Source organism: Parus major, chromosome Z (assembly GCF_001522545.3).
Source record: "Parus major isolate Abel chromosome Z, Parus_major1.1, whole genome shotgun sequence".
Taxonomy (NCBI): Eukaryota; Metazoa; Chordata; class Aves; order Passeriformes; family Paridae; genus Parus; species Parus major.
In genome coordinates, this window is record NC_031799.1 from 26,333,296 (window position 1) to 26,354,504 (window position 21,209).

Consider the following 21,209-nt stretch of genomic DNA (forward strand, 5'->3'; position numbering starts at 1 on the left):
TATGTTTGTAACAAGAAAACAAATTTATTGATTTTAAAAGACAAGACACAATTTTGTTTTGAAAAACACAAGAAAGCTAGCCTGAGTTCAAGTCTGAAATATTCAGAAAAATCCTACTGTCTTTAGTATGTTCCAGTCATTTTTTATACAACACACTAAAAGTTAATATATATTTTTATAATTATAAAAGGTCCCCAGTTATTGTACAGTACACAATACAAATTGCCAACAAACTATTATTTAGCTCCTGCCAGTTTTGAGAGGACATTATATACTAAAAGATTTAGCATTTGTCACAAAAATCACATCAGGAAATACGTATTTACAAAATCAAATACATTATACAAAAAAAACCATCACGTTATTCTGTAAAGATGTCTTCTTTAAATAATTAAAAAGTATATTCAACTGTAGCCCAAAAACTGGAAAAGAACATTACATTATCTCACACATACAATCTACAAAAAGTTGCTTACCTCATTTACATAATATATTCAGTCAACTGGAAAATAAGAGTTTGAATATGTCCTAGTGTTATGATGTTTCTGTGCTGTGGGACTGGATAATGTAATCTGCCACTTACTAAGTGAAATTTAAATGATGGCACTTAAAAAAAATAGTGTATAAAATAAATGCAACAAGGGAAGTTTCCTAGAAGGTAAGAAAGCCCTGAGTGATGATAAAATTACTGATTGGTAGCTCTAGAATTAACCTAATTAAAGTTTACCACCTCAGGCACAATTTTCCAAGTTTTTAAAAGGCACTCGAAGTTTCTTTAACAGCCTCATTGGTTATTAACTGTAAATCCAAATTTTCAGTGGATATGAGTGAAAATGGGCAACTTGCTTTGGTACAAAGTGGTATTTTCCCAACATATTTTAAATTGCTTAACTGGGTTACTTTAAGATGGGTATTTAATGTTTAAATACAAGGCAGTCACTTTAATATTGTACGGAAGGAAACTTTACTTGGGGAACCCATTAAATATTCTTTGTGTAAAAAGCTTTTGCTGGTATCAGTGAGTCAAAAAGAATTGAACTGAGTTCCTGTTAAAAACCAATCCATTCAAGGTTGTTCCTCTGAAGTCTAAATTCCTCCTAAAATAACATTTATTATTTCAGAACAATATTAATCTAGAACTGAAAATTCCTGTAAGATGTTTGCACCATAACCAAGAAAGTGCTTAAGAACATACAAAGAACTTCTTCCTGAATTAGTGTTAAGTGAGGCTCATTTGATGCCCACAGTTTTTTTCTGGGCCTTGTTTTCTACAATGAATTTCAGCCTTAATGAGCAATCTCCAAGAACAATTCTTACCAAATATTTAACTACTCAGGGCTTCCAATCCCAAAATGCCAATTTATTTATTTTTTTTTTCAACAGGAAAAGGAGAAAAAAATCAGAATAAAACAAGAGTTAAAATGATCATTTTCAAACTAAGGCATTTTTTACTTCAAACAAACACTAGGCAGTCACTTTGTAAGTGGCTTTTACTATTTCTTAGTTAAACTGGTAAATTAAACTCAGGTCTACTGGCACATAAAATCACTAGCAGCAATGATCAAGGCATGCAAACTCAGAAGCATTTACAGTAAATTATGAATAAAAAAAGTTGTTAAATTAAAACCCTTTGAGTATTGCATTTATGTTAATTAATTATGCATTAATTTGCATGAACTGACTAAAAATGTTTACAACTTACTTGCACTATACTACTGACGCAATTCCCTTAAATAACTTTAAATGATACCCTTTTTCTTTGCCCTCAGCTGGACTTATTTAAGTCCAGCTGCTTTAGTGTTTGCTGACTGATATTGCAAGAAACCAGTAAAAAATGTACTGTATTCTCACTTAGTAAGGTGGCATCAGTATCTCTAAGTTAAAAGAATCTTTACTTGCTAACACTTGTTCCCTTGTTCCTGTAAGCAGTCATTTTAAGAACAAAGGGGCTTTTAAAAATATTAGCTCGTGCAATTTCTAGGTTGCTTTTAAAATTCTGACATTCAATAAGGGCCATCCAAACTATACCCTTATATGTGAAATTTAATTAAATACCTTCATCTTCTAGCTAGTCATTATTGCAGTGACTGAGTTTTAAAAGGAATATTAACATAATTGTGCACTTTTTGTTCCTGTTTCTCACAAACACTGCCAAAAATTTCAATGCAAACACATCAAATATTCTGCAAAATTTATTATTACTAAACCTTCTTTTAGTCCTAAAGATTTCTCTTTTACAGTACCAGAGTATTCCAACACTAATCTATCTCAGGAAATTTTCAAAATAGCTGAATATATTTTCTAAACCTTTATCTTCTAAAGGCATCTTAAAGTAGACAACTTCATATCTGTAGAATCATGTTTGATTTTCTTTGTATATATATATGCAGTTACGAAAACCAGGGAGCTGAGGTACTGCTTTATATTACACAGTACGTATCAATGGCAATGAATATTTTGCCTACATCTACTGAGCCCCCTATTAATAAAAAATCCCCATGTTGTATGCAAGTTTATGCAATCTATTTACTTTAGACATAATAAAAAAAATTTTACAACACTATAAACTATTTCAGAGTATATGCTCAGTGGACTAGTTAAATTATCTAAAAATCTTTGTTCCCATCATGTTACTTACAATGCTCAAAGGGTTAATGCAAGGCATTATATCAAATTAATTTCCTAATTCTAGAACTAAGCACTGTGTGTTTATGCTTCTATTCCAGTTTTCATTGTCAGTGTTAAATCACCAAACAAATTAGCAGAGATACTAGAATTCCATGTATCAATTTGCTTTAAACTGTATACAAAGAGCATGTCCTGTTAGTGTGACAAGGGCCCAATTTTCAGAAATTCATCTTGCTCTCTCAAATTTGTATTTTAAACTCTGAAATGATTGTTGTATACTTATATTACTAATAAATCTGGGGTTTTTGTCAGCACATTTATGGCTCTCAGTGGTTGGTTTTGTTTTGTAAAAGCATTCTGAACTGAATTGGATTGCAGTGCATCTCTAACATGGATTTTTTTCTGAACAGTGCAGATGTCAATGGTGAGAATGATAAAGATATCTGATCATTTCTTCTAGGGAAAACAAGATAAAACAAAAAGTGTTACAGATATTTAAAAATACCTCGTTTTAAATTAAATGGGTATATAGACCTATGAATTCCTGAATGACAGAACATTATTTTCTTATTTTTTTGAACTAAAGGCAGTAATGCTGTAAATAATCATTTCATAGGCAAATAATTTAACATCTATTTCCCAAATTTTTATGGAACTTTTTAAAAATGAAGGTGCTTAGAGCATGCTACAGTACAAGCAAAAAAAAAAATGAAAAAAAAGAAAAAATATGTTGAAAACTGATTTACCACAAGAAAGATGAAAATGTAACAAAACACTTTAACAAATACAAAACTTTTGAAAATTGGGCCCTGTGCTTTGAAAAGGTAGTTCAACAAGACCTCTTCCCCCACACTTTTCACTGTGCTATTTTGTGCTAATGGGGGAAATGCCTCTAAAATAATTATTCTGGATTCCATCTCAAGGTTAGATAAAACACACAAATCATGTCAACTCTCATAATGCCTACCCTGTGGACACATGCTACACCGCTCCATAGCATTGACAACAGACTTCAGAGCTGGTGTGGCAATGCAGCCGCACGCTACACATTGCAGAATACACACTGAGGTATTCATATCTCTCTACTTCAATGATTACTAAAATCCAGCTATTAAACAGCAAGAGTGTGCAAAAGGTTTTATCTAAGTGTTTGATTGAAATTTCAGTAAAAACAAAACAAAAGACCCCCAAATCTGTAAGACTACAACATAATAAGATAGTCGCTCTAAAAATATCTGGTAAAATCTTTAGAATTTAAGCATAAGAATACAGACTCCAGTCAGTTTTCTGAACCTGTGAAAGTTTCAATTTGTCTTGATAATTCCTTGTTTTCAGAAACTATGAAATACATTCCATTTCATGTATTCAGATTTTTGTTCAGTTTTGTTTTTTCACTTTATGACAGTTAACAACTGAGTGGAGTGGAGAGCTAAATAATGAAAGAAGACTTGAGTCCCAACATATTTAGCAATCTAATTTACCTTTTACAATTGTACTCTTTTCTCAGCAACAACAAATTCAACATTAAAGCAAGAAACAATAAGAATAAGAGAACACAAACAAACACAAAAATTAAAACAACTACTACAGTATTAAAAAAAAGTTGAAAATTAAAAAAATGTTGAATTATTTTACTTTATTTTACGTGTAAACATCTTATAATGCACAATGAAGGGGAGTAAATATTTATCACAGCTTAGTTTTAGCATTTTTGGTGAAGGGTACAGATGTGCTGATTTCTAAGGAAAAATCAGGACACACTGAGCGATATATGTGACAACAAAATCTATAATGAGATTCAGTGCATTTATGAGTTTAGAAATAATGAATATAAACCTCACTTTTACTTTTTACTGAGGCAAAAGCCATCTACTGACATTAGTAGGAATTATGCCAACACAGAATGAGCTGGATGGGTTCACAATTCTGCAAAGGAATTAAAATTTATTTTTGTGCATCAATAGTGTTAGGACATTTTAGTTTATGTGCAGCTGTATTTGGAGCATATGTAAACTCTAGCAACAAACTCGTTTCCTATAAATACACTTCCATTTTACATGCTCTTCTCCCATTTGGTATATATGACTTTAAAGTCATTTTCAGACACACTAGATAAACCAGAATAAAAGAATCCTAATTTTTTTACAAAGTCTTTCCTGTAAAGTTGATCTTTTTGTGTTCTCATTCACTTTTTGGCTTTTTTTTTCTTATGTAATTTCACTATGTTAGTGTAGCAAATTCATGTGTCTGCATAATGAAATGTTTGTGAAGAAAAACTCGAGTTCTTTTATGTTAATTAATATGGTTTCTATAAACTGATATTATTTAACCATTAAAATGTAATATCTGGCTGATACACCACAAAATATAGAAATTGAAAACATGCACTGCATTATGTACCTGCTCATTTATTTCTTTTTAGTTTTTAAAATTAAAAGTAGGCAAGGGTTTAGAAAATATATAATCATGCTTGGGACTATGGTCAATCTATTTTGACATTTGAAGTTGGTATTAAAGCTAGTTTTGCTTTCCAAATTCCCAAGCAAATTTTATTTCTATTAAAGTGAAATCCAGCTAGAAACGAGAAAAAATAGGTCTATTGTCATTCTAAGAGGGATATTAAAATCATTTAATAATAAAAAAATCCTTTTATTCTTTTGAAGGCTGTGTAACCTGTCCTTACTTCTTAGGGAATTTGAAAATGACAGGCACACCTTGTTGAATTAATTTAAGAGTTAAGAATAACAAAAAGTACTAAGTCTTAGCTTCAGTTCTGTTTAAGGCACCATGTAATAGCCGAGGTACAATGATCCCTGATGTACATTCTTAAATGGCAATGGTCCATCTAGCCACCTATTCAAATTCTACACAATTGGGAATAAGTACAAGTGAGGTGTGCCAGTTACACTGCCTTGTCTAATTTTTGTAAAAATTTAAATCCACTTTGACAACAAGGAAATGTTTTTGAAAGGAAAATGATGCAGGTTGCTACATTCCTTGCATTCTATAAATCATCTTTTCTAAGAGCAGCAGATTGAACCACTAGTAGGAAAAGACCTGGAATAGAAGAAAGTCATCCAAATGGAATGTTTTCCTGTATGTCCAGTTCAGCATAAGTAGCACATACACTTAAAATTAACAATAATCAAGTCACTTCTTTTTAGCTTCAGTTTCTAACATCTGCAGTGCCACTGAACAATCAAAAGTTCAGTGGCCTCACATACAGAATCAGTAGTCTTCAAAACAGAGGAACTGGTATGCAAATAATATCTGAAACTGTTGATTATAAATGAAGCTTGCATTGTTTACATCACGTTCAAATAATTAGGTACATTTATGCCATTCAGATTACCACATTCTGATACAATTCTGTCACTTAAACAGCTTCTTCCTCACAGGAAGAAACTAGGAGATCTTCTCAACCCTCCAGCATTATTACAAAAAAATCCCCCTGAATACTCACAATTTTATCAAAATAGTGTCTTCTCGTAGTACGAAGAAAAGCACCTTTTATAACAAATTTGATACATCTGCTGTCAAATAAGTATGCCTCCAGTGTAAATCAAAGAAAATAGTTCTTTTGATATTTCACAGAAGTGCATCTAATTAAAAACCTATCTATATGAAATCAGCATAACTAATAATTAACATTAAAATATTTTTTTAAACTATGAAAAAAAATTAAATTATTATAAGAGGACAAAACATTAACATTAAACTTTGCAAAAATCTTCCTTGCATTTGATACAAAGAAACCTCTTCATATTGAGTGGCCAATGTAGAATGATTTCGTTTACAAAAATTTTTTCTAAATTTTTCTAAACAGACCTGGCAAAATACATACACCCATTCCATTTAACAACTCCAACAAAATAATGATCAGAACAGTTACATTTGACAACAGTCAACCTTCGGACTTATTCTTTTTTTTTCTTTTTCATATTAAACCTAAACAGCTAATGCAATGGGGCGTGTGTTGGAGGCCAGGGGAAGTTTCACATTAGACTGCAGTATATGTATTTCCAGTAGCACTGCATTGTCTGATAGTCTGAGTAGTTGCAACAATGTGCTCATTATGAATTGGGTTCAGGAGGTTCTGCTGGACTCCACTCTCAAGCACTGGCTGCATGCAGCCCACCTGGAATGCCTGGTTTAGCTCAGTTTTCTCTCTCTTAGCTTGTGGCTCTCCACTTTCATCCAGCTCTTCATCTATTTCACTTTCAACTTCGCTGCCCTCATCTGCACAAACAAACCAGCATGTAACTACCACAAAGTGAGAAGTTTCTAATACAAGGCTCTTTATTTTGGAAATAATAGTTGAAATACAGGGGAGCAATCTGATAAAGCACAAACTGAAAATTAAAATTTTAATGGAAAAAAGTCAGCTGTTATCTCAAATAGACAAACAGATTCAGGTTTGATCACTTGAGCTACACACTTCTGATGTGAAAAAACCCCCTGCTATCTCAAAAGGTCTAACAAACAATGTTAACTTCTTATTGGAAAATGCCTCCTTTCCTAAACATGATGAGCAAAAGTTGCTACTTTTAGGGATAGATATGGAAACTGAGGTGAGGAGAGTTGTGGTCACTTAACCCCAAATTTTGGCAAACATTCTTATACTCACTAGTTGGGTGTTCTGAGGTCAAATCACCGCAAATCACTCAAGCAGTCAGTACAAGAATGCATGTCAAAATAGGGCATAAAGAGAATATAAGGAACTAATTTTCCCCTGACTACCTGCATACAATTCTGCTTCCTGACTTAGTGAAACATTCACTGCAGTTCAACATCCATAAGCATACTCTTGTCTTTCTTCCCACAGCTGTTACCCTCCTCCATCCTATTAGATTTAACAAAATTTGCATAAAAATTGGAATATTTCTTTGTGACAACAATAAGCATCTTTAAATTATTATTGTAGAACAAACCTACAGTATTGCAGTCATTATGACATGTGGCATATTATATACATAGCTATTGTATTATATCAGTGTATCCATTAATCATATACATGTACTTTAAAGAAGGATACAGCTCTAAATTCTGTTTGACTGTGTTTTTGAAACATAAGGATTTATTTTGTTCAGAGACACATTAGCTCTACATAGAATTACACCCTGGAGACACTAAAATGCTTACCTTTATCCATATTTCCCGGGGACACAGCATTTAAATCACCAAACTGTAAAATAAACAATAAAAAAAAAATGGACACAGTCTTAAGGAAATGAGGACTTAGAATATCTATGATGTAGGGAATCTGTGCTCCACTGGTTTGATGGTTGCATTCATTCAAATGCATGATCTTAGCTGCAGCCACATCCATAGCAGAGCAATTTCCCATTCCATTTCAGTCTTGTGCTTATTAAGACAATTATCACTAAGTAAACCCTCAAAAATTAGAATGGAGAAGACCAACCTTTTTTAAAGATTGCTTCCTCAGGGCCTTTGTTGTTTCAAGTGAACTATTTCTGTGTTTTATAAAGCCATAAATTATATTGGATATTCATTCTGAACTGCCAACATTACAACAAAAAACTCCTTTAAATTTTCCCAGGCACCAGTTTAATTGTGCTGGAACAAAAATGAAGCATGTCACAGTGTTGTTAATCCACCTGTAAGGCAGATGAATGGCACTGCTGAGAAGGGGTTTGTAACTTGGTAACTGATTTACTTCAAAATTTTCTTTTAAAAGAAGCAGCATGTAAGTTAGAAACCTTCTTCCCTTTCCTTCCTCCGTTTCTTTTGTGTAAAATTTGGAAGAATAAAATGCCACCAATGGATATCTAAACATTGTTTAGATAGATACATTTCTAACTTATAAATGATGATACCAGTCTTTTTCAGAAGAATTTTGCCGATACCTGTGTCCACGGGTGGAAGAAGAGGAAGGGAAAAGTATCAGAATGCTTTTCTCAGCTGCAACCAGTTTATACTGTTTTAAAGTGCTTGTTGGACAGTAATCTTCCTCATTTTATTTCAGCCATTGAACACACAGAAATGTAAGAAGACATGCATTTCATGCATTACTTCTGCCCTCACCTCCAAAAATTCTGCAGTACTTATTTCCTCACAGTATTTCCACCTTCAGTCTCATAAACTTTGTGGAAGGCCCTGTGCTACATTTATGCCTAACATTTTAAAGTCTTCTGAGACAACAAGAATGTAGTACCTGCATACTTGTGCAGTACCTTCTGCAAATGTAAGGCAAGAAATGTAAGAGCATGTACACTGATGGTGGGTCCTTCTACTAAGTAGAAACATTATTTAATTTTTCTGAAACATGTCATGACACATGATATAAAAAATTTGACAAAGCAAGATGAGACATTATCCAACTTCCCTTGAAAGTATATAATATCTTTATAATATTTGGTAAGTCTATCAATATATCTTGTGGGAAGGATGACAACTTAACTGACAAAATTACCTGTAATTTATAGGTAACACAGAACACGATAGAGTGACTTGCAAGTGCGAAAATGTAACAAATCTGTCCTATTAACAATTTAGCATATTTTCAAATATATCCATTTTCCAGCACCTTTGAAGCATTACTGTTTGGGAACAGTTCAGGCTTTCCTTACTTTCTTACTCAAAAGAAAAGGTCAGATGAACTACTGAAAGGAAGAAGATAAGAGAAACTTTGCCCTGCAGATACCATAGCTGAGTATAAAAAAAGAGTTATGAATTGAGACTCTAGATCTGCTTTTTAAACCAATTGTCTTTGAAATGCGTTGCAAATCTCTATGTATGTCTGCACTGGTATGTGAACGGCCAAAATTCCGTACAGCCAAAATTCTGCGTGTAAACCAGCTTTCATATGTCAAAGAGGGCATACATTTTGTGTGGGAATTATGCATGCAAATGCATGTAAACATATCCGCAGAAGTAACGTTTTCCTATTACTATGCTCTTTTTTATTTTCACATAAAATGTTTGGATTTCAAAAAGTGGAAAATGGCTGTGGGTTGATCAACATGCTTCAAACTATGCACATGAATCTGTGTGCAGATTCATAAAAGAGCAAGTTCATTTAGAAATAATTGATTTTAAGAATTCAGTGTGATTTTAGTATTCTTACAATGAACCAGTGAAACAAATTTGAAACCACTGTATATATTTGTAACTTACTCTATTGGCCTACCATTCCACAAACACACTTAAATATGTGCAGAAACACTTTCTCCAATTCATCACTAAATCTATCAGTCTAGTCTCTTACAATTATCTTACCTCTCCCATAACTGCAATAGGTGTCTCTCCTGTTGCCTGAGCAACACGATGTTCTACTAAGTAAAACATGTATTCATCGTATAGCAAGCGGATCAGATGAAAAGAGCCAAAGCTAGCAGCACTGCGCAAGGTTAAATCCCGAATCACCATTGAGCTATTTGAAAATAAAAAATATATATATGTTTATGTATTATATGTCACAGCCATTTTAACATTTATCCATGTAGACAGACATTTCACCTCAAAACCAATATTCTCAAAAGCAACATTATCCTTAAATGTCTGATTTAAAGGGATGACCAGGAAAGGGCAATTGTTTGCTTCTCTCCTTTCTCTGAAGATACTGTTGGACACCACATAAGAAATAACCAGACTGGATTGGTTTTGGTATTGACCTATGCATAACTACCCCTAATTCAGCAAGTGTAAAACTTGAAAAAACTTTGTCGAAAAATTAAACAACTAAAATGGCAAGAAAATTATTTGATTTTAAAGAAAGTATTGCTTAAATAGTGTCTCTTGTGTCAAACTTTCCAGGGCAATGCTTTTAATTGCCAGAATTTAAAAAGCTTTGAATCCTAGAATTCAAAAACAATAGGCTTGTGTGTTCATATTATATCTTCGTATCTTCAGCAAGCAGTTGCTACAGTCAGGTTCAAAGAACAAGGTTTACTCTGATAACTGTTTCAATAAGCAGCTAACATGGAATGCTTGTCTTAATGTTCTTTTCATATATTAAAAACAGCTTTTGCCTTTCTTATCTAATAAACATTGATGCCACAATGTTTTAATAAGTAATACTAAAAACAGTGACTTGATGACTGTGTAGTTTTTTAACCAAAACAATTCATAATATGTTTCGAACTCTGGACAAAATTACACCTTTATTCATTTTCAGATGGCTTTTAAATCAATAAACAAGGGCCATTTAGGTCCCTGTTAATTTGCTGATAGCCTTGAGTTCAATGTTAGTAACAGAAGTCCACTGAAAAAAACCCCATGTTTTTCATGATGTACCAAGCCACTGTTTGATATTAGATTTATCAACTTCAGTACAATGCACAATTCATCAATTAATAGAACAGTTAGAATGTTTTAAAATCTATTAAATACTACCTGTAGAAAGACCATTTTAACAGAAATTGCCGTGCTGCTTTAGGAAAGCTGGGTCTTCCTTCATATGGTTTCAATGCTTGCATCATTACATTATCCAGCCAGGCAGCCCACTGCTCCAGAGTGCTCTGCTGTTGAAGAGTCATCTTGAAATCTGTTTCCAGTCTCTGAACCATGTTGTCATCACACTGGCACACCCAGGAAGCCTGCTCCTGTTACAGCACATGGCAATTCTTGAATTGACAATACATAAGCCAAAGCACACAATGTGATTGTATCTCAAAGGTTAAGCTTTTCAACGGGTGAAAGAGATTGGACCCACTTACTAGACAGACTAAGAAGTGGTTTTTATTTTACATCTACTGTAATTTTGTTGAAAGCAAGTAGCTGGGAAAAGCATAGCAAAAAAACCAGACATCAAATGAAGTAATTAGAACAAACAATGAAAACAACAAAGGTTTCCTGTTTCCCACATTAATTTGTGAAAAAAGGCTTCTACTTTTGTAATTTTTCTGGTGAAATACTTATATCTTGTAATTTTTTTCTGACAGGAAGAAGTGTCAAATGCAGGGGACTAAAGTAATAAAAGTAGCAAGAAATCAAATGCAACATTCCTTTTATTCTGAAGAAGTTAAGCTTAAAGGCAAATCCTGTTACATCTTTATATAAAAGAAAATTTGTATGCAAACAAGGATTGTTTGCTGATTCTGTGCAGTAATAGATTACACATTACTTAAAGACAACATAAGCTGCACACAAGTGGAGAAACACATTATGCATATAGTAATCAGCAATTTAGTCAGTGTTACCAAGTTTAAATAAAGCTAACTTTTCAATTCAGAAAATGAGAAAAAATGACAGCTCACTAACTGCAAGCCATTTCCATTTAAACTCTAGCTGTCATGTGCCAAGTTAACATCTCATTCACAGACTCTGTATCCATGTCAACATATTACTGTACTTAATATATTCTATCTTTGGTCAAGAACTTTTGACTAGATTCCTGTTAAGTGTGTTAGCAAGTAAATACTTGTTCACAATGAAGAGAAACAGAGAACTACCAGGAATTGGAATTTTTCACTTTACTAGCTAAAAGGACAAAATTATTTTTCCTCAGACAAGCAAAAACACGTAGAGAAATTAAGCTTAGTAAAAACATTCATTTATGCTCTATAGGTTAACCATACTAATCTAATCTATTATTCAGGAGTGTTCAGGAGATCTTGTAAATTCAGGCAGAGCAAGGTAGAAAAAATATACTAATGTATAGGGTTTTAAATAATAGAGACAGTCTCTATTGAAAACACAATGCATTTAATAACTTTAAGAGAAATTCAGAAGATACGCTACTGCGATCAAATCCTAAAATACCATTTTTGCTATTAGTAAGCCACGATTCGTGGTGAATCCAAGAAAGTATCTGCTCTACATTTGCATAGAAGTTGGAAGAATATGTGCATTTCAAGAGAGTAAATGGAAACCAGGTAATGGTTCTGAGCTCTTATCTTCCTAAAGTGTAAGCTGTCACATTTGGACTGAGTCACTACATATATGAATGAACAAAATATTAGCGCTTGACATTCTTGATAGAATGATGCCTGACAATGATGTTCAAAAATCACAGACAAAGTAACACTTAAAAACCCCCTGCTATTCAAAACTAAATTTTACCTGAACATTGGCAAAATCAACACGGTTGAGATCATTGAGCATCTGGTTGATTTGTGAAGTATTTTGAAGCACAGCACGAGCTGCTTGAGCCAGGTGATTAAGAGATGTGTATCTTCGCAGAGTCTGGGCAAAGGCACTTACAGCGGCAACCTATGAAGAAATTAATTATTTTTAAATATTGTACTCCGCAGAGTAATTCTACAGATTGGCTTCCATCTCAATGGTGTATATTAATGGACTGTCATATTTATATTATATTATGTAGCAGATCAAATAATGTTATTGCCTCTCCCATTATTTGATGCTTGATGCTAAACATGAAATTTAGCATTAAAGTTAAAATGCATCTCCTTGAAAATGCTATTGCCCACTTGATTTGCCACTGCAAGAATAGTACTTCAAGTTTCATCTACCTTGGTTTGTATCATCCTCTGTGGAATATTGTTCATGGCATTTGAAAGCCAACCTTCAAGGCTTTTTGCAAAATTGCGAATGGCTTGGGTCAAGGCACCTGCGCATTGGAGAATAAAAACAGAATGAAAAGAAAGCAGTGTACCTGTCTTGAAATGTTTTACATCCTCAGAACTCTTGTACACAACTTTCAGGTCTGCTGCGTTTACTTACTAGACAAATCTAGTCTAGGTTAGAAATGCCTAACTGAGATAAAGATTACACAATAATGATTTTAGTTTTGGTTTAATAAGCAGTTGTGACTTGTTTGCGAATTTGCAGTATTGTTTTGGGCACTCCTATACAAGAACACCACAAATTGAAGCAGTTGTGGTGGAATTTCCCATCACAAACTTTCAGCTTTCCATTTTACCTAAGCACCTATTTTAAAAAACAAAAGTCTGGGGATAAATCCACTTACAGGAGAACTGCAGTTTTCCCTAAGTCCAAAGAAATCTTAAACTATGTTGTAGTGCTGCTTAATTCAGTTTTAAAGAATAAATTCCATTCACATGCAGTACTTAAGGATACCATCAATAAGCAAGATACAGGAGTGTGTTTCACTGACAGAAAGTGAAATTTTAATAATTTTAGTAAGTGAAATTTTATAATTTCAAATTACCACAATTTCATTTTACAAAGTATCTGTGTTAGCTGAGCCCTCTTATGGTATCAGGTTTTTTTCTCCTTTAAGGTTTACACATGAAGAAGCAGCTTTTTCCTTCAACTGCCAATCCCCTACCTCACTTGTGCTGCTTTGTAAATTATTTCTGTGCACTTACTGACTATGTATTCACCCACATTTTTTTAACTATCAGACAAGATGGAAGTAATATACATAAATTCTGTATGAATGGTACTTAGACATTTAATAAAAATATTACTGCTTTTTCACTTCTGGTGTTCTCATTACTCCTTTTTACCCAAGTATACATATGTTACAAAATTATTTGCATCACTGCAATGCTGATGTCCTTTAAAAATAAATATGGAAAAGCAGCTCAGGCCTTAAGAAAGGCCTTTAACTAGAAAGAAAAATAAACAAATTAAAGGAATTCCAAGTTCTGAAAAAATAAAATAGCTAAAGTAGCTAATCAGGCATCACTACTGTATAGAACCACCAGGAATTTCAAATGAACTTTGGAGATATATTAAACATACATTTTCTCATATCCGTATGTATACATTTAGCCATTACCAAAACCATAACCATACCTACATCCTTGAACTTCTTGAATTCCTTGGAGTTCATCTGAACCCTTCCAGAGGATTGTTGCATGATAAGCATGATGCAAAGTAAATGGCCTAAATCATTAACTGTTACTAGTCACACACGAAATGATGTGGCAATGGCTGAAAGTTGATTTGCATATATACCTAAAAAGCTTAATTTCTAAACCAAAACCCCTCTGACTTGTACAAAACTGAGCTCTACAGTCTTTCCAGTACTTTAATGTTTTGTCTGTCTGGAATTGTGTAATATGGTGTGGAAGTCTATTTTGCATAAATTCTCCACCTATCATGGAAACTAACTCACAAGCAAATTTGTTACTGGCCATTCTGCCACGTGTGAAGATGCAAGATGTCCATTCTAAAACATAATAGCTCTTGTCTATTGTCAAGGACGTTAGATAATTATGGTCTTTATTCCCGACTCAAAGGAATAAAGCAGCATTTCACCTTTGTCAGGGAAAGGAATTTTGTTGTTTTATACACAGCAATTCTTCACATTCTGTGGCTGCGAAATATTTCAGCTGACAAATTTAATACAGAGGTTAAAAATAAAACCATTTTTTTCCTCAACAGCCTATTTTTTCTGCTCCAGTAATATGTATCAACAATAGGACTTGTCTAAAAGAAAAAACACTGAAGATCTAAACAAAAAAAAAACCTTTTGAAAAATTATGCTTTCTTCAAGCCCCTTTCAAATTAATATTTTTCCCTGTTTTGAGCAGCAGCTGCTGCTATCTTTCCATTTATTTAAAAAAAACATAAACATGCCTTTAATGAAGCATTTACAGTCCCAGCTCCTCTACTGAGTGCAAACTTTCCTACAAACTACTATTTTCCCACAGAGGATGATGAATTTGTCTGCTTCATCCAGCTGCATTTTTGTTGTATTCAACCTTAATCCATTATCTCAGTGTCTTGTAATGACTGGAGATGCTTTTATTCAAAAGCAGGAATTAAATTGTAAGATTTTAACCATTTAATAGTGAAGAAGAACCTTAGATGGCCCATCATTAAAGGAAAGCTGCTTAATAAAGCCATTTAGTTAGCTGGCCCTAAAGGGTAAAGCAAGAAAATATGTTAGCGGTCTTCCAAATTGCCAGTGAGTGCAATTCTAAGCAGAAAACCACTGGACTGTTCACAAAAAAGAGGCAGAAGTCTCTTGGAATGAATTTGTCCAGGCATCAGATAATGTATTTGAACCCAATAGTCCGATAATCATTTCCAATAACACAGTAGGTATTAATTATTTAAATATGACTGGTAATTCTAGAAAGAAGGAAATAGCATGAAAAGGACATGATGCATCTAGTTATTGATATTAATTGATTTCGTCCCATTTTCTTGAAATCCTGTACTGGCAATGTCCAATGCACCTTATGAAGCAAGGCAGAAAGACAGCATAATGTCATTTAAGCAGCTGTCTAGAGACTGCCAGGCTTTGCAGGAAAAACAACTGAGAAGGAGAGGAACAGGTTTGATGAAAAACTGTGTCTGCATTACCTTTTTATTCAGAAATTAACTTGCTTTTGCAAGTGAGAATTTTCATTCAACCTGTTAAATTTAATTTATAATTAAATTTGTGGGGGTTTTTATTTAACCATTATTACTACATAATTGTTTATGATACACTATATTACTCTAAAATCCTCTAAAATCCTCTAAAATACATAATGGTATTCTCATTAGAGATGTAAAACCTGAAATATAAACCAATGCAAAACAAATTACACAAGTAATAATTGTCAATAATTGCATGCATTTGAGAAAACATTTTTCCTCTTTTCTGCTATATAGATGCATAAATTATGTCAATTGCTACCAAGAACTTACTTATTCCTAAAAAAAAAAAAATAAATGTAAAATGTGCATTGTAAATGGCAAACATTCATATTTTATACATTTCCAGTTTCACTTTTTTTTGGTATTATACATAATTTGCTAAAACCTGGTTTTATTCCTCTGGCCAGCAAGAAGTCAATAAAACTTTTTTGCAAGGTACTACCACCAAATATTCTTACTGAGTGCTTATTGATGCTGGAGTCACTATAGCAGAGGAGGTGTTCACAGCATGAAAATACAGCTTTGTTACCTGAAAAACTACTTACGGCCCTCATTAAAAAAAAAAAAAAAATCCAACTTTCTAAAGTAAATACTGTTTTTCACTGGAAGAAGATAATACATAGGAAATACGAGGATTTTAGTGGATTGCTAACATGATTTCTTTATAATATTTAGGACAGTATATGTGAGACAATAAATACTTCATGAAGGAATTGAACTTCACATAAATTTGTTTTCAACCAAAGATAGCCATAAAAATACACTGTTAGAGCAATGACAGGTTCCAGAAAAATTAAATTTAAAAAGAAAGTTCTACTCCTGGTAATGATGGTATGACTGGACAATTACTCACTATTTCATGCAGGATGTATGACAGGAAAACAGTAGATTGGAGTAATAAATTGGACTAGGAATTTCTCATTGACTTAATAGAACTGACTTCAGCAGTCAGGGACAAAGGACCTCTCCAAACATGGAATCACAAAAAACACAGTTCTCTTCCAGACTATTCGAAGATTAATATGTGATGTTTGAACTGAAAACTACTGAATTTAGTGGAAGGATTGACTGACAATAGTGCACATTGCCACAGAGCCACAGTACTTCCTCCTATCAGGCATCCTGGAGCCAGGGTAAAAGGGAAACATTTTTACCTGAAGACATAACAGATATAGACAAAGAAGTACATTTAGTATGAAATTTTATCCTAAAAACTGGATCTACGAACTTTTAGAATTCAAGGCATTTCCCAGCACAACTCCTCATACAACAAACTAAGGATAAACTATACATGGTATTTTGTAATTTTCAAACTTTTTTCTTAAGCTGCCCTGTGAGGCACAAATACACTACCATACACATGCTTGCAGAAAAATGTAATGATTTAGGTGTTGAACTTACTAGGAATAGGTCTAAGGACGTCAGGAATGAGAATCTCCACCAAAGCCTGGTACATCACATGGTCACAGTTACACATCCATTTCAGAATAGACTCATTCTTGCACAGAGTAATCAGCTTTGCTTTAGGAAGTCGACTTTCTATTTCACTCAGATTGCTGGTGTTAGAAAAAATGTAGCAAATTATAAATGATAATGCAATTATGGCACCTAGGTATATGGTTTAGCACTAACACAGCAGTGCTAGGTTAACAATTTGACTTCTCTGACCTAAAGTTTCTACAATTCCATGATTTACAGCAAGTAAAAACCTGGGTGTTAAAACATACTTTTTTAAACAGGCGTCATGGATGTCTCAGCTGCACCCAATATAACTTATTTACATGTTGTTTCACACGGAAATGGATTTAAGAAATGTCTCCATAATTCTTCTACAGCTGATAAATGGTGCAAACATATGAATGATCCTTTTGGCTTAAAAGAAGTGTATCAAATATTGGGAAGAGACATCTTCACTATAGTTGTCCATACCCCCATGGATGACACAACTGTTTCATGACTGCCCTTTGGCATATGCCCAGACTATACAAAACTGACAATATAAATTTAATTTGGAAAATAATCATAGGAGAAAAAATTATTAAGTTAAAGCTAATATGATTTTTTAAATTTCACACTTAGATTATCATGAGACACATTAAACAAAGAGAAACATTTACTGACCTTGGTTCATTAACAGGAGTGCCATCAGGTGGAGCAGAAGGAGAATAGCGCCAGAAAGTTTGCCACAATTTTTCTATCAGGCTGAATTGAAGATTAACAACCACATCCAGTATTGCCTGAAAAAATAAAACAAGAGATTGTACTGCCTTTTACCCAGAATCCCTGCACTCCCAACTCCAACTAGATCTACTGCTCTTTTCCTTCACCACATAGTGGAACCAAGGCAAACTGGACATTTTATAAATTGTATCTGTTTTAATACCGTTGATATCCATAAATTATCCAGCACTATAAACTGTTGTGCACAGAGACTTGCAGAAGACTTGCATGGAAGCCTCCTGGAACTAGTATGGCCTATGTAAATATCAGAGGAATTTAAGCACAAAAAATATTTACTGCTACTGCAAATAAAATAGTAAACCTGACATGTTGCTCCTTTTCATAATGCCTTATAAGTTGGAAGCGCCTTCAAAAATAATTTTAAAGGACATATTGTTCAGTATCAAATGCAGCTTAAATGTCTCAATGTTTCTTTGATAAAAGAAAAAAGTTATTGCTTATAATGTCAAAGAAAATAAAATCATAATCTATCCTGATTTACATTTCCTGTTGACTAAACCAAAGATCTGCATGCACAATCTGAAGTTTAACACTCTGAAACATTTAATTCTCAGCATCTATTACATATTACTCTTTCTCCTGTAAAGGGGATCCTCAAGGAAACCCTTTTTGTTATCCTTTTCAATGAGATAAATAAAATATAGTGGGGAAAGTCACACGCCACTACCATGGCTGGAATATATTTGGCACTATTCTCCTGTACTGACCTTTGGTTAAAGTCGTGGAGTTTCAAAAATAAATGGTTTAACAGAAATACCTCACAGTGCTCTCTATAAAGACTCTGTAGTGATTTGATGTCCTCAAAGGTAGTACCATCTGGCAGAGAAGATATTTCAACTTCTCCAAACTCTGGCAGTACTCGAGATGCATCTGTTGTCATGACAACATAATGACAGAGGTGCCAGTTACAGTATGGTTAAAAAAAAATTAAGGATTATACAAAGAAATAAATAAATTCCAAATGGTCGTAATATTAAAAGATTAAAGTATTTAATATCTATTGTATGCCAAAACACTAAATACATTAATAATTTTTAGTGAAAAAAATACAAAGTTATACTTGAATAGATTAAAATGCTATCATGTACACAGTATATCTATATAGAGAAGCTAACATGCGTTTTCAGATTATTACAGTGTGAAAAGAAAATATCTAGAGTCAGTGCAGGAGAGACTAATTCTTGAGTAATTTTTTTGTTGTTCAGCTGAAGAGTTTCTATGCTGCCAGGTGTGAAGGGGCTTAATAAACTCAATATACATTTTTACTTGGCATTTACTAGACTTTCAGGTAGAGCTAATATGTGCTTTTACTATTTGCCACAAATGTTTCCAAGAGACAAGCTGTTAAGATAAAAATACTGGACTGAAAGGTACCTGGAAAAGAAGACTCAAAACATTTTAATGCTACCCTTATGCTCCAAGTAGTTTTATTAAAAGCAAAATCCCAACCAAATAAGCCTACACTAATAGCAAACTCTATCAGCACAGCCGAGGACTCCTTTTACATGAACAATTAACTAAATTATGATTTGTTTCTATGACTGGAATACATGCTTAACTGGATCAATAAATCCATAATTTGGATATTTTTAAACATGACCTTTAGGGTTTCAGTTGAAACTATTTGTCCCATTCCACTTGCAACACTAGAATATCTGCTCAAAACATCCAGGGGTGGCTAACCTGCATAGTAGTTCAATGTCATCCTCCTACCCCAACTTTCATGAAATAAAAGACACTGTAATGCATGTGAAGGAAACAACTTTCATAGCAAGAATTTCAATAAGCCCATTTAATATAATTATGCAAAGCAACCTCATTTATGTAATATGAAGTATATCTCACCCTATTTTTCCTTTTATACTTACATGATACATATTAAATATTGCATAAAGCTCACATGTGTGAAAGTGCCTTTCTGCTCTGTTGAGAAAAAGGATTTTAGAGAGGGCATGATAACTTCAGAAGCAACTATTGTACTTGTCTGGCTTGATATTCACTGTGAATAACAAAGTTCATCTTATTTATATAGCAGTATAAAACCTGCTTTCATACCTAGAAACTGCTGATGATGTTGACTTTGGGCAATTACAGTTTGTTCAACAGATGTGCCTGTCTGTTGACCACTTCCTGTGAAGCCATCTGCAACTCCATCCACTTTCTGCATAGGCTTATACCTGCAAAAATATCAAGTACAAAATTATCCTTTCTTTATACTACTTCATAAATGGAACACAGAGTTTGCTTTTTCCATCTCAAAATAAAATTTTCAGGACAAGTGACAAAAGAATTTAGAGATTCTTACTTACTTTGTAAATAACAGAAGAATAATAGAAGCTAGAGTGTTAACAATGCTTTACAGAATTCACAAAGGTGGTATTCCAGCAGTACTCCAAATTTCTGGTAGAATTTAGCTTAGTAATAGCATATTGTAACACCGGCAAATTTATATCAAAAACAATCAAATCCTTCCCTTTCCACACAGCTTGACATAATTTTGTAATACAAAGGTAATGTTTCATTACTTTTAAGGAGAAACAACATTACTGTCTAAGGATAACGAAGACTTTAACATGAGCACTTTGGGATACTGAAGTTATGCAAATAAAAAAGGTGCATGGTTCCCAGATTAAGAAAAGGAATGAAGAAAAATGATGTGTGGCACACATTTAGTCTACAGCCTTTGCTGAAGAGGACTAGAAATGTTTATTCTATTAGACATACCTGACAGAGATGGTAGAATTGGTATAACTACCCAGAAAAAATATTGACTGCAATTTACCACTAAATTAAAAGACAAAAGAACCACGACAAATATTAATAAGCTGACAAAAGAGCAATATTACTATAATCATAAAAATTACAATATTTGTTCTTTTAGTTCTCTCTCAACAAATCCTCCTAGAATTTTTCAATACACTTGGGTAACAATGCTAAAAACACATACAGTCATATATGAAACACTGAAGTTAAATACTAAGCCTCCTATAGCACAGTATTTTTCATGTAACAGCTACCTATTGTGCATAATGGTACCTTGCAGTTCCCACCCCTCATCAACACCTTTACAGATT

At 33.4% G+C, this 21,209-nt stretch overlaps 1 protein-coding gene across 6 annotated transcripts in view; it reads right to left on the reverse strand.

The window, feature by feature from the left end:
* RFX3 (regulatory factor X3) overlaps nucleotides 1–21,209 on the reverse strand; it is a 108,414-nt gene continuing 87,205 nt past the window's right edge. For 4 of the 6 annotated variants that reach the window (XM_015653181.2, XM_015653182.3, XM_015653183.3 and 1 more), the window contains 10 exons: nucleotides 20,191–20,312; nucleotides 18,893–19,005; nucleotides 18,016–18,131; nucleotides 17,296–17,450; nucleotides 13,065–13,162; nucleotides 12,652–12,801; nucleotides 10,984–11,192; nucleotides 9,868–10,021; nucleotides 7,771–7,813; nucleotides 1–6,867 (listed from right to left, as the gene is read on the reverse strand). In XM_015653181.2, the coding sequence (XP_015508667.1) occupies nucleotides 6,629–6,867; nucleotides 7,771–7,813; nucleotides 9,868–10,021; nucleotides 10,984–11,192; nucleotides 12,652–12,801; nucleotides 13,065–13,162; nucleotides 17,296–17,450; nucleotides 18,016–18,131; nucleotides 18,893–19,005; nucleotides 20,191–20,312 (1,399 nt within the window). In that variant the 3' untranslated portion in view covers nucleotides 1–6,628. The remainder of the gene's footprint in view (nucleotides 6,868–7,770; nucleotides 7,814–9,867; nucleotides 10,022–10,983; nucleotides 11,193–12,651; nucleotides 12,802–13,064; nucleotides 13,163–17,295; nucleotides 17,451–18,015; nucleotides 18,132–18,892; nucleotides 19,006–20,190; nucleotides 20,313–21,209) is intronic. The other 2 variants (XM_033511420.1, XR_004495603.1) reach the window with 2 other exon arrangements.